The 15,060-nt window shown below is 53.8% G+C and overlaps 3 protein-coding genes across 3 annotated transcripts; 2 read left to right on the forward strand and 1 right to left on the reverse strand.

The window, feature by feature from the left end:
• Positions 1-978: 978 nt before the first annotated feature.
• Positions 979-4,280, forward strand: TGME49_230880 (hypothetical protein; the record flags this gene model as incomplete). Its single annotated transcript, XM_002367948.1, has 1 exon — positions 979-4,280. The coding sequence occupies one exon, from the start codon at positions 979-981 to the stop codon at positions 4,126-4,128; it is 3,150 nt and encodes a 1,049-aa protein (XP_002367989.1). The 3' UTR covers positions 4,129-4,280.
• Positions 4,281-7,217: 2,937 nt separating this feature from the next.
• TGME49_230890 (PHD-finger domain-containing protein) lies at positions 7,218-10,850 on the reverse strand (the record flags this gene model as incomplete). The annotated part of the gene is made up of 4 exons (XM_018780275.1): positions 7,218-7,401; positions 7,686-7,814; positions 8,135-8,709; positions 9,351-10,850. 4 exons carry the CDS (start codon positions 10,848-10,850, stop codon positions 7,218-7,220), a joined length of 2,388 nt encoding a protein of 795 aa, XP_018636867.1.
• A 616-nt stretch (positions 10,851-11,466) lies between these two features.
• On the forward strand, positions 11,467-12,166 carry TGME49_230900 (hypothetical protein; the record flags this gene model as incomplete). The annotated part of the gene is made up of 1 exon (XM_002367950.1): positions 11,467-12,166. The coding sequence occupies one exon, from the start codon at positions 11,467-11,469 to the stop codon at positions 11,959-11,961; it is 495 nt and encodes a 164-aa protein (XP_002367991.1). The 3' UTR covers positions 11,962-12,166.
• Between the last annotated feature and the right edge of the window lie 2,894 nt (positions 12,167-15,060).

Below are 15,060 nucleotides of genomic sequence, written 5' to 3' on the forward strand. Positions count from 1 at the left end.
CAGGGGAAAGCTGCGCCTCCGTTTCTTCCGGGATGTCTCTCTTCATTTGAAGAAAACGAGCTCGGTCAACGCTCTGCTTCCACGCCCCCCTCTGCCCGCCTCGCTCTTCTCCTTCACGCGCTCGGGCGTCCGTACACCTCACAGACGCGAAGCGAGGCCCTCTCGTTTCTTGCTGGAAAATAGCGGAGTTTCCTGGTGGAGTTTTCTCCATTTTGCTAGAAAAACGACCATTTTTTTCACTCCTTTCCCTGCATCTTTTCTCTTCTTCCTAACGGTGAAAGGCCCTTGGCACTTCGGGTGTCTTTACGCGGCAGCCTCAGACTCACCTTCTCTGCTCTTGTAGCTCACTTCTTCGCGGCTCTCAGGCTTAGCTGGTCGTTGAATCTTTCCAAGCGTTTCTCACTTTTTTTCTCATTTTCGTCCTGTCTCTTTGTGTCTTCCTTCTCTCGAACTCGAGCAGGGCCTCTCCAGTCTCTCCCTGCTGCTTCTCTCTCCCCTCCTGCCGACCTTGGAAGTCCGCTTTTCTCCCGCTTTCCTTCGCTTCTTGCTGCGTGTTCTTCGGGCTGCTCTTCTGCGGAGAAAAAGACCGTTTTCCTCGTTCTGTACTGCCTCCGAGTCTCTCTTTCTACAGAGACACAGACAGACGCTTCTCACCTTCCTCTTCCTCGTCAAACCGGAGCGCGGCTCTGCCGCGCAGGCGTTCCTCCCCTGTCTTTCCCCTCACTTTCTCGGTCTCTTCCGTAATTTTCTCCATTCTGCCCTCCTTGTTCTCGCTCTCTCGCTCTCGCTCTCTCCCTTGTTCACCTGTGTCTCTCGAATAGAGAGCTGCGGACTTCTAGGTGTACAGACAGTTCGAGCACGAGCCACGAGGCGCTGCTTCCTCGCTTCTCGCCTCTTCCGGCCGTCCTCACTTTTCTAAAAACTCCCTCTGCATGTGGAGGGCGAGGGACAGTCGGGGAGTTTTCCGCGAGAGCAACGATGGCAGGAAAATCCAAGAAGGGAGTGCGCCGAGGCTTGCGGCCGACCGCTGAGGGAGACGGTGGGAGGGACGAATGGGTGGAAGAAGTGAAGCTCGAAGAGAAGAGCACTGAGAGGCAGAGACAAGCCGAAGGAAGCCACGATGAAGAAAACAACAAAGAAAAAGAGGCGAACAGAGAAGAAGAGAAAAGCGGAACCGTTTCTCTCATGGGGGGCTCTTGGGGTGGGGAAGGCAGGGACGACGCAGACGAGGTCGAAGGAGAAGAGACCTCAACGGAGAACGCTGAGAGAAGCATACAAGGTGAAGTCTGTGTAAACTGTAGAGAAGATGAGAAGCAGCAGAAGACGCAAGAACGGAGTGAGGACAACGAAGAAGAAAAGGCAACAAGAGAGAGAGAAGAGGAAGAAAGAAGTGAGAGAGGTGAGACGGAACAGACAGTTGCCTGCGATGAGGCAGCTTGTGAAGGACGTCGAGGCGCCGAGTCGCGAGAAGATAAAGATTCATCGAAGCCGAATCTTTCGAGCGCGACCGAAGAGGAGACTTCGGGAGAACAGAGCGACGCCTGCAGAGAGAACATCCAGAAGTCGACAGCTGCCTCGCAGCCCTGTTCAGAAAACTTCAGTCGCGGTCTCCCCTCGTCTCAGGTTTCGTCTTCCGCCTCGCGTTCCTCTCTCTCTGCGGACGCACGCGCAACCTCTGACTCGGGTGTACGTACACCCGCCACAGACGGGGACGAGAAGATTCGGGACGCGGTGAAGACTGTCGAGCGAGCATCTCTGGAGTGCGCCATTAATCGCATGCAGCGAACTGTGTTATGTCTCTTGGCAGAAAAGAAACAGACGAAGCTGGAGAAGGCTCGCCTCCTCCAGGAACGTCGCGATCTGGACGAACGAATCGTCGAGACTCGCCGGAAACTCCGGGAGATCGAACCCTCTCTTTCTCTTTCTCCGTCTGCCTCTTCTTCTCTCTCCGGATTTTCTGGAGCTCTCCTGGGGAAGCTCGCGGCATTGTCTCACGACTTCGACGAAGCGCTGGAGGCGAATCTTCCTCAATCCCTCTCCGAGAGTCCCGACAGCAAAAGATCTCTTGAAAAGGCGCCCCTCTGTTCTTCTGCTTCTTGCGCGTCTTCTGATCCCCGCTGTGGCCGGCCAGGTGGCGTCGCTGCGGCGCCGTTGGCCGCGGAGACAGCCGGGGGAAAGGCGACGCTCGAGGAGGATGGAACCCAACCTGGGAAGGCCGTCGCTGACGGAGCCGGACGCGTCGACGGCGAGATCTCAGAGAAGAAAGATGGCATCTCTTCAGCGCCTGTCTCTGCGCCTGTCTCTGGAGTGAAAGACGCCGAGCGAGGGGACTTTTCCTCTTCTTGGCATTCCGAGCTGGAGGAAGAAGGGGAGAGTGCGATGGCGGATTTCCTAGAGACGCTGGTGACGCGATTTGGACCCGCAGCAGTGCGAGGTGTCGAGACAGCGGCGACGAAGATGCGGTCGGGCTTCCACGTTTTGCGGACAGAAATTGCAGCTGTGCAAGAGAGACAGAGGGCGTTGGAGAGACAGCGAACGCTGGAGCGCCGCGCGAGACTTCAGCTTCTCAAGGAAGAGAGTCTGGAGTACGTCCACCACCAGCGACTTCTGACGCATCTGCGTGCTTGCGGTGAGCTACAGGGAGAGGAGACAACGCGGGGGCAGGAAGATACGCCAGAGGCAGCGACGGAAGAAGAGAAGAGAGAGCAGCGCACTCAGTGCAGCGGAGAGGAGGGGAGGGAGCAGAGCGAGGTGCCTGGAGACGCGGAGAAGCCAGGGAACTCTGCTGATTCTTGTGAGGCGGGAGGAAGAACGAAGAAGGACGAGGAAGGCGAGAGAAAGGCAACGGACGGAGGACAAACAGAAGGAGAGCGGAGAGAATCATGTGCGTCTTCTCCTCGAATCGAGAGGTCCTCTGCTGTGCCTACTTCTGTCGCGCAGTGCGCGTTGGCCTTCCCTCCTTCCTCGGCTTTCTCTCCTTCTTCTCCTCTTTCTTCGCAGTGCAGCCGCTCTGCGCTCAACGCTTCTGGACGCGGTTCCTCTCTGCGGGGGCGGGCGCGGATGTCCCTGGGGACGAGGCGAGAGAGACTGGAGAGAGCAGTTTCTTCTCTCTCTGAGAAGACGGCAGGCGTGCCTCTCGATCGTCTCTCACATAACGTCGCGACTGCGGTCGGGTCTGTGAAAACCTCTGTTGCTCGCTGGCTCTTTGGCGCTGACGAAGAAGGTGCATCACCCGCGCGAAGGCCCAGTCCTCCCATCGTCCCTCTCGCTCCGAGATCTCCTCTCTCTTCTGCTTCTCTCTCCTCTTCTTCTACTCTCTCTTCTGCTTCTCTCTCCTCTTCTTCTACTCTCTCTTCTGCTTCTGTCGCTTCTGCTTCTGTCGCTTCTGCTTCTGTCGCTTCCTCGGTTTCTCCGGCGGTGTCTTCCGGCGACTCGCGCTTGCTTCCTGCTTGCTTTGTGAGCGTGGAGGGGAAGCGCGGGGGCGCAGCCACGGGCGTCGTGTCGAGCGGTCGGTCGGGGGCGACCTTGCGGGGGAACTCGCGTTTTCCATGCCGCGTTTTCAGTCTTTCTTCTCCTACGTCCGACCGCTCTGTCTCCTCGCTTCCGCCGTCGCCGTCGGGCGACGCCGAGGCGCTGGCGGCGGAGAAGGAGGAGCAGAACGAGCTCGCAATTTCGGTCATCGAGGCGCAGATTTATGTGCATGCACTCGCGAAGACGCATCAGGCATCCGCGGCGCCCGCGTCTGCGCTTTCGCTTGTCGTTCTAGCCACAGAGCAGTGCGACGAGGTGGCGGAGCACTGGGTGCAGAGACACTGGGAGACGCTGAGCGCGTGCGAAGAAGAGAGCGAGAAGGAGAAGGAGAAGAAGGAGAAATCCCTTCTGAAAACCGCGCCGAAGGATGCCGCCCGCGCACTCGCAGCCTTCCTCTCCAGGGCAGAAGAAAACAGCGAAGAACTTCCCGTCCGCATCCACGCACACTGGCTGCAAGTTCTCGGAAAAGTCGAAAAAGGAGAAGAAAGAGAAGAAGCGCGAGAAGAAAGAGAAGAAGAAAGAGAAGAAGAAAGAGAAGAAGAGAGAGAAGAAGAGGGGGATGCTTTCGGAGCGCAGCCCGAGCCGATTGTTGCCTAGGAAGTGAACTGCTTCTTTGGCGGAAGATCCAACGGGGGAGAAAGGGGGAAATATGAACTTGGAACGGCGGGGAGGAGAAGACGAAACAGTCGCATTGCTGGATACGGAATCTGCGACAAAGAGAGCAAGATGGAGTTACGCTCGAGGAAAACGTTCTGAGTTCCACGTTGAAACTCAAAGAAATCCGAGCATATATATATATATATATATATATATGTTTATTAACATATACATGTGTACTATATATATATATATATGTATGTACATATATATTTGTGTAGATGCATAAGATTCATGGATTCGCTTTTTGTGTCTTTGCATGCGTGCACGTGATAATTCGTGAACCAGGTCGTTTGAATGCAAATGAATGCACCTGGAGGGGCAAAGGAGAAATGGGTGGAAGCAGCAAGTTTGAGAGGATCAAGAGAGACTGTTTTTCTGTGTCGGTCTTTTTTTGGAGGGAGTTTTGAGGCGATTTCACGTTGCATGCAACCCCAAGGTTTTCCCTGTTTTCGCCGCTTTCTGCCTCGTTTTGCTTCTCTCTTCTTTCTGCGACATTGCGTGACCTCGCGGGGCTGTAGATGCACATTTTGGTTGAGTCTTTTTCCGCCTGTTTCTTGCTCTCTCGCACTCCGCGAAAAGCTTCCAGCTTCAGGTGGATATACAGCTGCGTGGGTGGGAGCGCGTCTGCGGGTTTCTCTCTTGTGAATGAAACTTGGTTTTCGCGACGTTTATTTTCTTTGTGGACACCGGTCCACCAAGTACGAGGCCCTGCACAGCTTTTTAGAGGCAACTAGGCAGAGACACGAGAGAGTCAGAGACTCTGAATATCCGGTTCGGCAGCCAGTGACGAGGCAACGGCCCTCACTGGAGTGCTCAAGAGAGCGGCTGGAGCTGAAGTTTCCTGTCCTGGGCCGTGATGGTCATTTCACAGCGGGAGTGGGCACAGAGTGTAAACTGCAAGACTTTGAAGAAGCGCCATTTTCACACGTACAGACGCCCTAGTTTTTCGCGACACAACACCGCACCAGTCTGAAGAAATCCACAATGGGAGTGGTGAAGGCGTCGACCTTGAAAGGAGACAGAACTTTGTGTGAGAGACAGACGGTAGAGTCGAGCAAAGAGAAGCTCCTCCTGACGACGCGACCGAAAAAGGCACCAGCAAGTAGAGGGAGGCCCCTGCGTCACCGGCAAATCCCTCCTCGCTACAAAAGAATTCAAGTGATCCGCACAACACACACATGACAGTGAAAGGATGGTACAGCCTGCGCACAGAAAACTGTTTGTCAATGGTACACTCGGTGTACCTATCGGGTAGCGAGACCGACGCTCCCAGCGAAATCCCAAGTCTTGATAAACACCCTCTAAACCCTTTCTCTCTCTTCCCCTACTTGCTCTCTCTCCTCATCAAAGACTCTTTCCATTCAAACGGATGCATACATATACATATATATACATATATATATATATATATATATATATGTATATATTTGCATGTATAGGTACAGCCAAACTCAGAGACGTTTGTAGAGCGGTACACTTCTGCGGTGTGTTATATGCATGCATATAAGTATATTTGTAGGTATGGAGAAGCTGCGATATGTGCATGTGGAGGTTGTAGCATTGTGTTCTTTAATGTGTGTGTGTGAAGCAACGGAGAAATCCACGTGCTTTTGACGGGTGTGCGAAAGGTGGAGTGGAAGAACTTCGAGGAATTTTTCAGAGTTCCAGGCCTGTCGGAGACGTAGACGCTGGAGGAGTTGAGTGCCAGGAGAGCGACAGTGGCAGATGGAGAGAAAGCGAGAGATTGACGACAAGCGCGAGCGCGCGGGAGTTTGAAGCGAATTCATCACTTCTCTGCAACATGTGTGCTTCTTGCTGATCGCCGAAGAAGCCGGGGAATGTTTATAGCCGTCAAAAGTTCTGCTTCGTGAATTCCAGACTGTTCAACTTGGAGAAGTACCCGACAGCACCTTTCAGGTAAGTTCAACGCCAGCAAGCCCAGCGGGATCCGCGACGGGTCCGCTGGTCAAGTCAAGTTGGACAGTCGCGCGAATCGAGTGCACACTGATCTCTCTTGATATCTCTCTTGTTGCTCCCCTAGGAGGGTGGAAGCAGGGCAGGCGAAGGCGCAAGTCGAGCGGCGAGGAGAGAAAAGAGAATGGCGCGGCTTTTGAAACAAACGAGAGGCACCAAGTGAGAGTTTCGAGCTCGTTGGTACATTTTTGCACTGGCGGCGAGAGCGACCTCCTGCACCCTTTTCCGCTTCCGGCCGTCGACGCAAAGAAGAAACAGCAGAAACGAGAAAGAAGATCCACCCAGATTCGCCTCTACAGAAAAAGGCCGTCCTCCCTCTCTTTGAAGATGTATGCAAACAGTGCAGAGCTGTACATACGCAGCAAGAACCAGTTAAACATGTGAGGGCAGATGAGCATGTACACCACGCAGCGCCTCACACCTGGGCGTCCAGAAAACGCGGACAGACTCCCGGACGGTGGCGCGAGAAAGCAGAACTTCGCGAGACATGAATGTCGGTGGAATTCAGAGAGACGCATGTGCTTTGTCGTGTTTTCCTTGGTGTCTCCCTTGGTTTCTCAAAGAAACCCACGAGTTCTCGTGCAACAAAGAACCTTTTCCCCAACGAAACTCGACGGTCTTCTTCGTTTGTTTCTCGCGTTTCAACGCGCGTCCGTCGTCGCCTTGGTCTTCTTTTCCTTGCTTCCCTCACGCGGGTCTCCCCATCTGATGATCTGCGTGCGAGTCGTCCTCTCCCTTCTTTGTCTCCTTCGCCTTCGTTCCCTGTGTCGCCAGAGCGTCTCGCCGTCTCTTGCTTCCTTTCTGCATCCAGCTTCGAAAAAGCAAAGACTTGTTTCACGAGGCAACCACGCCTCTGCTGGGTCTGCAGACTGCTCTGTGTCTATCGTTGCGCATGCACTCGGCTCCCTTCACTCCTCTCGTCATCTCTCTTTCTCAGTCGACGCCCTGCGCTCTTCCTTTTCCGTTTCGTCGGCTGTTTCTCTGTTTCCGCTGCTTTCTGTGTCTCTCCGGCGTCTTCGCTCTGCCTCCGCGATCCGGTCTGTCTCCACTCTTCATCGAATTGCATAGGACCCGGTCCCCGAGAGGGAGGGGCGACAGGCGCGGCTTTTCTCCTGCAGAAAAGACTGGACGACGAGCGGGGGAGGATACGGACTGTTGGGGAAAGTTCCTCGCTTGTCTCTGCGCTTCCACTTGTTGTCGTACTTGCGCAGCGGCGGATCGCAGATGTCGTTAAAGCTGCAGCAGAAACGAACACCGAGAAAGAAACTGAAGAAGACGAGAGCACTCCAAACAGTGAGAGGAACGGACGCAACAGACCATGAAAGCAGAAAAAAGAAAAAATACACATGTCACGAGAGCGTCTGACCGCGTCGGAAGGCGTGGAGAAGACGCAAAACGCCCAGCAGGGAGTGGAGTGGCGGCTTGGGGTAGGGAAACCTCGGAGAAGAACGCGGCTTCTTCACTGAGCAGACGCCGCCGTCTCAAAAAGGGACCCCGTTTGGAAAAGACGTTTTTCTTACCAGAATCCCGGGTCGTCGAGCATGCGGAGAGCTCGCTGAGGATCGTAGCCGGCGCGGTGGAGAAGTTGGTAGGCGAACTCCGCAGAGAACGGCTGCCAGCCTGGCCGCGCATGCCAGCAGCGAGAACAGCTGAGAAAAGAGGAAAATGGAGAAAAGGAAGAAAAAACATCGAAACTGGGGAAACGCGGAGAGCACCAAACACACACTGGAGACCAAAAACAGGCGAGAAAAAAGAAAGAAAACGCCTCGAGTTTCTGTTCTCTCGACCACCCTCGCACTCAAGAAAAACGAGTCAACACAAGTGTGATCTACTCTTGAGACCTCATTCTCTCCAGTCTCTCCTGCAACCTCTTCTCTCTCTTTTTTCTCTCCTTTTTCTTCTCTCTTTCTTCTCTCTTCTTCTCTTTTTCTTCTTTTTCTTCTCTCTTCTTCTTTCTCCGCAGACGCACGTCTCGACGAAGTCTGCGAGTTCCCCTTGGGTCCGAATGCAGTGCTGCATGCGTCCGGTGGCGAGGCACTGCTGTCTCTTTTCTTCGAGACAGCGCGGCGAGTAAACGAGCCTGGGTTCCAGCGCGCTGTGTCTGCTGTCTTCGAACGCGCTGCCGGGGGGCGCTCCGAAGTTGCCGGCGGCGCCGAGAGCTGCGGCCGAGTCACCCGAACAGAAGACCGGCGGCAAGAAATAGCCTCCACACGGCGAGGCCAGCGAGCAACCTGGAAACGCTCTGAATCGCTTCTTCTCCTCGCCTGCTGTCTGCGCCTGCGACCGTCCTCGCAGACCCTCTGCCTGGGCTGCGTCTCGGAAGGCCGCGCAAGGCGCGGCCTGCGAGTAAAGCCGCTCTTGGAACGAGAAAGATGACGCCGCAGACGGCTGCGAGGCGAAGGGAGAACTGGAAGCGTGAGAGGAGACAAGCAACGAGGCGCATGCAGACAGCGACGGTGAAAAAGGGAACAACGCACAGCGCGCCTCCTCTGCCGAGGCAGTTTCGTCCGTCCGCGACAAGTAAAACTCTGGAAGTCGAGGCACCTGCACAGAAGCGAGAAAGAAGAAGACAGGAAATGGGGAAGAAGGAGACAGACGAGTGGAAGAGAAAAGACAAAGACGCATTGGTGGGTCGTGAGAATTCGAGATTTTCTGCTGCAAGCTCCACGCTGTCTCGCTCTCTCTCCAGACGCGGCCAAGCAAGCCCCGTTCTGCGTTTCACTCCTAATCTCACGTTCCCTGGTTCACCCTTATTGGCGTCAGGAGACGGAATCCGCCAAAGTGCATCCATCTGCCGCTCGGCGTTCTAAATGACTGCTTCAAGTCAACTATGAGAAAAAGTGAAAGGAAAGGGAGAAGAGAGGAGGCGCGAAGGGAATCTCCAAGTCGCCTTGCGTTGAACATCGAGTCAGACACGAACTCGAGGCTCATTTATCGAGGCGTTCTCTAGAGTGCCTCACAAACATCACACCAGGCACCGTACTCGGCCGCCTCGATCTCGTTCACAAGTACCTTGCGCTCTAGAGGGACTGCACCTGCCTCTCCTGAAGCCTCTCTTCTTCTTTCTTGCCCGCCTCTTCTGAAGCCTCTCTTCTTCTTTCTTGCCCGAGTTCAAAAGGCGAAGACTCCCGTCCTTGTTTTCGACATCCCTGCGCTCTTGCTGGTCTTCTGAAAGAGCCTCTCACCTGGTAGTCAGGGCCCACGTTGATTCGCGTCTCGTCTCCTCGCCTGCGCCGCTTCTTCGAGCTACTCCCGGCGCCTCCCGCCGTGTTGCCCCATCTCCCTGGACGGCAGCTCGCGAACGAAGAGAACGCGGAGAGAGGAGAATGAAAGGAAGAAGGCAGGGCAGAGGGAGGCTGAGGAGAAGAGGACTGAGGAGACGAACACGAAGACGGGTGGAAAGAAGAAGAAAGCGAAGAAGAGGAAAGAGAAGAGGAAGAAGCGGAAGATAGCGAAGAAGAGGAAAGCGAAGACGAAGAAAGAGAAGAAGAAGAAAGAGAAGACGAAGAAAGAGAAGAAGAAGAAAGAGAAGAAGAAGAAAGAGAAGAAGAAGAAAGAGAAGAAGAAGAAAAAGAAGAAGAAGAAAGAGAAGAAGAAGAAGAAAGAGAAGAAGAAGAAGAAGAAGGAGAAGAAGAAGAAGAAGGAGAAGAAGAAGAGGAAAGAGAAGAAGAAGAAAGAGAAGAAGAAGAAAAAGAAGAAGAAAGAGAAGAAGAAGAAAGAGAAGAAGAAAGAGAAGAAGAGGAAAGAGACGGGTGAGAGGACAGTGGGGGACAGAGGTCGCGAGACGACGCTGCTGTGGACGGAGATGAGGAGACAGAGCAAGGCCGGCCTCTGGAGGCTTCACCGTCTGCGCCAGCGTCGCCTTCTCGTTTGTCTCTGTCTTCTCGGTCGTTTTCTTTCTCGCAGTTCAACAAAGCGCTCTGCATTCGCCTGTCTCCTTTCTCTTCATTCTCCTGTTCCGGCATGCGTCGATGACGGGAGTCCAGAACCGGCTGAGAGCCGCCATTCTCTGTCTCTGAAGAAACTTCGAGTTTCCCCAGACTTGCTGCTGCGTTTGCAGGCTCTCTAAACGGGTCCTCCTTTGCGGCTTCTCCACCTTCGTTCTTCACGGCGCGCTCGGTCTCTGTCTCCTCTCTTTCTTCTCTCGCTTCTCTCTCCGCTCTCTGTTCTCCTCTCTCTTCCATCTCCGCGGTCTGTTCTCCCCGTTCTCCTCTCTGCGCTTCTCGGGCGCCCTCTCTTTCTTCTGTTGCTTTCTCCCTGAGCTCGCCGCCAGCCGTGGCGAGGCTGGAGGAGCTCGCCTCCGACGCGAGAAGCTGAGAGGCTCTGAGGCTTCTTTTCTTTGCTCGGAGAGACGACTGCGAGTCCTTGAAGTTCGCGTCTTTCGCCGGGTACAGCGGCGAGGGGGGGCGGAAGCGTGAGGAACCGGGCGAAGGCAGAACTCCCGAGAAAAACGCAGATGCCAAATCCCCTTTGCTCTCCGCCGAGCGTGCGACGCACTCAGGACAGAACCACTCCTCCTCTGTCAGCTGGGGTCGCCGCGCGGTGTCTAGACAGCCGACGTGGAACGAGTTCGGGCATCCCTCGCAGCAGACGACTTCGCCGCCGCCGCGACAGCAGAAGCAGATGCTGTCGTTGCTCTCGCGACTGCTGACGCTCCGCGCCTCTTCCGCGTCTGAGGCCTCCATCGCAGCAAGTCGCGGAAACGAAAAACGATGCAGTGGAGGAGCACCGGAATTGCGAGCCTGAGGAGAGCACGAGCGTTTTGGGGGGAAGAGTGACGCTGGACAGGTTCGAAGACAGACCCCGGAGAGGCACACGAGGAGACAAGAACAACGTGGAAATGAAGAAAAAGAAGACTTGGAATGCCAATGGAAAGCCACTGAAGAGTCCGGCAGGGAGGAGAAAGGACCATGATCTTCTTGCCGGGCCGTCCTCAGGAGCCACTGGTGCGCCTCATTCACTGCTTCCTCCGCTTGTTTCTGGGTCTCTCCCAATGCGGCGAAGCGTCGCGGTGTTCTCCGACTTACTCTTTTCGCCTCGTTTCTTCTCTGTTCCGAGAAGTCGAGAGAAAGCGGACGAGCTTAGGACCGCGCGGCTGTCGCTGCCTTCACACGTGGAGCGCCGCGCCGCCATAAGATCGCATAACGAGTGAAAACGGAAGGAGAGAACCTGGTCTTTTTCTTGAACCGTCAACACGTCGGTCCGCGGAAACGTGTAGCTTCTTTGCGAACGGAAAGGGGAACGGAGACACGAGAAAACGACCCCCCTCCTGGTCTGCGCTCACCTGTTCCGAGTCGCTGCATGCGCGCAGCACACCCGGGAGAGGCCAGCGACGAGAAGCGCGGACAGTGGAGGAAGAAGACGATACACCAAACGACCAAGAATTGCAGAAAAGACGAACAAGCCCAGAAGGAAAGTTCTGAACAAAGGCAAGAGCCGACGCACAAAGACAGACGCCAACCGAGCGTACATACCCCGCGGTACAACGCCCGAACGGAGTGCTGCGAAGCGGACAGTGAGGATCCTGGAACGTCGAGAGGCAGGAACGTCGAGAGGCAGAAACGTCGAGAGGCAGGAACGTCGAGAGGCAGAAACGTCGAGGAAACGTTGGGAGAAGACAGCGAAACAGGCCAAGTGCACGAGAGAGAGGCGGGGAGGAGAAAAGGCGAACTAACCAAGCGAGAAAACGAGCAGATCGACGAAAGATGCCGCCGGACCCAAGACGCCACAGAAACACCGACACATGTCAGCGCTCGAGGTAAATCTGTCTCAGGTATGTTCTTTCACACGTTGTAAATGCATCCTGCTTTCCTCTGCTGCCCCTTCACCGCGCGCTCTTCACAACGACGCTGTCTGCCTGCTTTAACAGATACTGCACAGATCGCACAAAGTTACCACACATAACTGTGTCTTAAACAGAGAGAGAGAGATGACGCTGCGAAAACTTCCATTTTTGCCGGTACATCTAGAGACTGCGTACAACAGTGAGACAAGCGAAACAAATGCAGCGTACAAACCGATGCACCTACGAGCATCGTACTGCACTGCGAGACGCCTTGAAGATCCGTAGAAGCCTGCAAGTTCTGCAGTCCAGTCGTTCGCACCTGGAACAATGCGGTACTCGTAGAATCTACGCAGCACAACAATTTAGACGTAGAACGCAGGCCATGCTGGGGACTGCGTTCGAAGTCTGGTTGAGATCCGGAGAGAGTCGGGAACCTCGGAAATATTAAACAGGGCGAGGCACTCAGCAGGACAGAGGACTCACTAAGTTCTTCCTTTTCTTCCCCTTCTGAGGAAAGCGGCGCCAACATGTTTCTCGGCTATTTGGCGCGCACGAAGTTGGAGGGAAACCGCAGGGAAACAACCGGGGTGAAGTCGGGATCTCTTTTTTCCGGTTTGACGGTGAATCTCGGAATGCTTGTCGATTCCCTTGTATCTGTTTAGCTCACCGGCGAAAGGCTGCAAGCAAATGAGAAAAACAAGCGTAGCTGCTCCTCCGAACCCGGGATATCTCCCTTTTGTGTCCAGAGTATATAATATATATATATATATAGATCGCGGGACTGGATCTCCACTCTACGGACAAGCCTTTTTCCGTTTCAGATGATGAATATGCAGTTTAAAAAGGGTCGGGTGAGATTGGACTTCTGCCCACATGAAAAAGTAAACCCAGTAAAGGATGAACACTGCGTGACTAAGAACAGGACGCTGACAAACAGCCAGTTCTGGCGAAGGGAACTGCAAACTGCACCATCCCCTTCTCAACAGAATATCCAGAGTACAGAAATAGGCCATTAAGAGCGTGGATGGTCCTTCCCATGAGTGCAGCCCCCCTGAAAACCGAGCATCTCGAAGCGAAGGAGTTCGTCTTTATAAAAACTACGTCACAAGTTTCCATGAAGCAGTTTTACTTTGGATTGTCGCTGCTCTCCAGAACGGCAAAAGCCCCCTCCCCCCCTCAAGCGGGCAGGCGGTCTCGATCCGTCCGCCTGAGGACCAAGCAGAAGTTTCTGACTCGAGAAATGATAAAGCGATTCATTTTCCCTGTAAACCACCGGGTTCGTTTTCCAGTTTCTCAACAAATCACAAACGAACACGGGCACCAACTCCATCGCAAACCCAGCGGACAACGAAGTGATGGTTTCGGCCGAGCTCAGAGGTACTCTTCGCGGCTAAACATGCCTATCCTTCGAAAAAACCTACTTCCAAAGCATGCAGTGACCTCAGGAGATACACGAGGTCATGTTGTGGTTCTGGGACTGTAACGCCTTTTTTGTTCTCGCGAAGAAGAGTCTGGGTGCGTCAGGCGAGTCTCCGCAGAGTGACGCCATGCAAGATTTCGAGCACTAAAACATCCGGAGATTCGCGCTTGGAACGTCGTACCCGGCGGCTCGAAAACCGGAGTGTCTGTAGGATGTGGAGATCCTGCGCTTTCAATACACTCTGTTTCACTCGAGAAAGTATACGCAGCCTAGATGGTGGGCTTCAGTATGTTGAAAATCATTCCCCTCTGACAGTCTCCGTCCTGTGTTTTGTGTGCGCCCTTTGGTCTGCCTGTCTCAATCAACGCGAATGAATTAGGCAGTAGAACCCCCCTGTCGCACTAGTGGGGTGTACAGCAGTCATAAAGAGCCTGCCGCTTCTAATTGATAACGAGTGTCACATTCCTTCTCAGTAGAAGACGTTAAGGCTTGCTTGCGTAGAAACGCACTCTTCCGACTCGCGTGCAGAGACTCTACAGTCCTCCATGCAGGTTTTAAATCGTCACTCGCACTCTGAAAGGCATCCACCCAGTACGATAGGGAGTTCACCTTCTCGCCTAAGCAGAAGCGAGTTGAAATGACTATGGCGAACAAAAAAAACAGTCTCAAGAACGAACGCAGGGACTTCGGATGCACCAGCCCCGGTGTTATAATTAACCCATTATAAGTAGATGGTGTCTCTGAACAGAGACAGTAGAGTACTTGGTAAACTGAATTGGACTCCAGTTATGAGATACAAACACATGCCCAGTTCCTTACGTTTCTGCTGGACACCGCCACCGCATTGGACTGCAACTAAGACAGGTAAAAGTGTGGGAGTTCAGAATGTGACGGCATTCACGATATAAACAACATCGGTTGCGTCAAGGCGTGGAGGCCGTCAAGAGGGTTCATTCACTATCCTTACACCCAGTAAGAGATGCTTGCAAGCGAGTTGAAAATCCCTGTTTACCGGCTTTAAGTTCTGTTGTGTTGGCGTGGTTTCGAGAAACAACTTTGCGCATTTGCTTCGTCTCTCACGTGAAACAACATTCGATATCTGCTCCTGAAGTCGAACCAAGTTCACATCGGCTGTGTTCTGCGCGTCACTCACGACCGAAGTTCTTCGTGTAACTCATTGTCTCTTCTGTCACTTTTTCTAGTTGTTGCTTGAAGTGTGCGCTTTTTATCTGGATCCGCCCCGTTTCGCTGCAAAGGTAAACTCCGCGGAATCTAGAGTAAACAATGGAAGTTGCCAAGAGTCATGCGCAGCGTCGAAGAAACGCCAAACACTGGGTCTCTCCCACTGCGTCTATCTGGAACTCGTTAGTCCCTAAACCATTTCTGTGCGAGGAAAAAAAGCAGGAAATTCGTGACATATGCAGGAGACATCTCTGCCCATCAAGAGGCCTCCCACTCAAGACGAGTGCATAACATGGTAGGAGAGAAGAACTCACACGCATTTCAAAGAGTACAGCATTTCCTGTGCGTAGCGTCTGTTCCTCCTACAGTAAGGTGGACGAAACCGCGTGAATCGGCGACGTCCCCATGTTCCGTCGCCATTCACGAGAATATCGGAAATTCCAGATGAGAACGCAAAACACAGAGGGAACGCTTCTCGTGAACGGGGTGGCAGAAATTCCAGCCTCAA

The sequence above is a fragment of the Toxoplasma gondii genome, chromosome VIII (genome assembly GCF_000006565.2).
Source record: "Toxoplasma gondii ME49 chromosome VIII, whole genome shotgun sequence".
NCBI classification, from domain to species: Eukaryota; Apicomplexa; class Conoidasida; order Eucoccidiorida; family Sarcocystidae; genus Toxoplasma; species Toxoplasma gondii.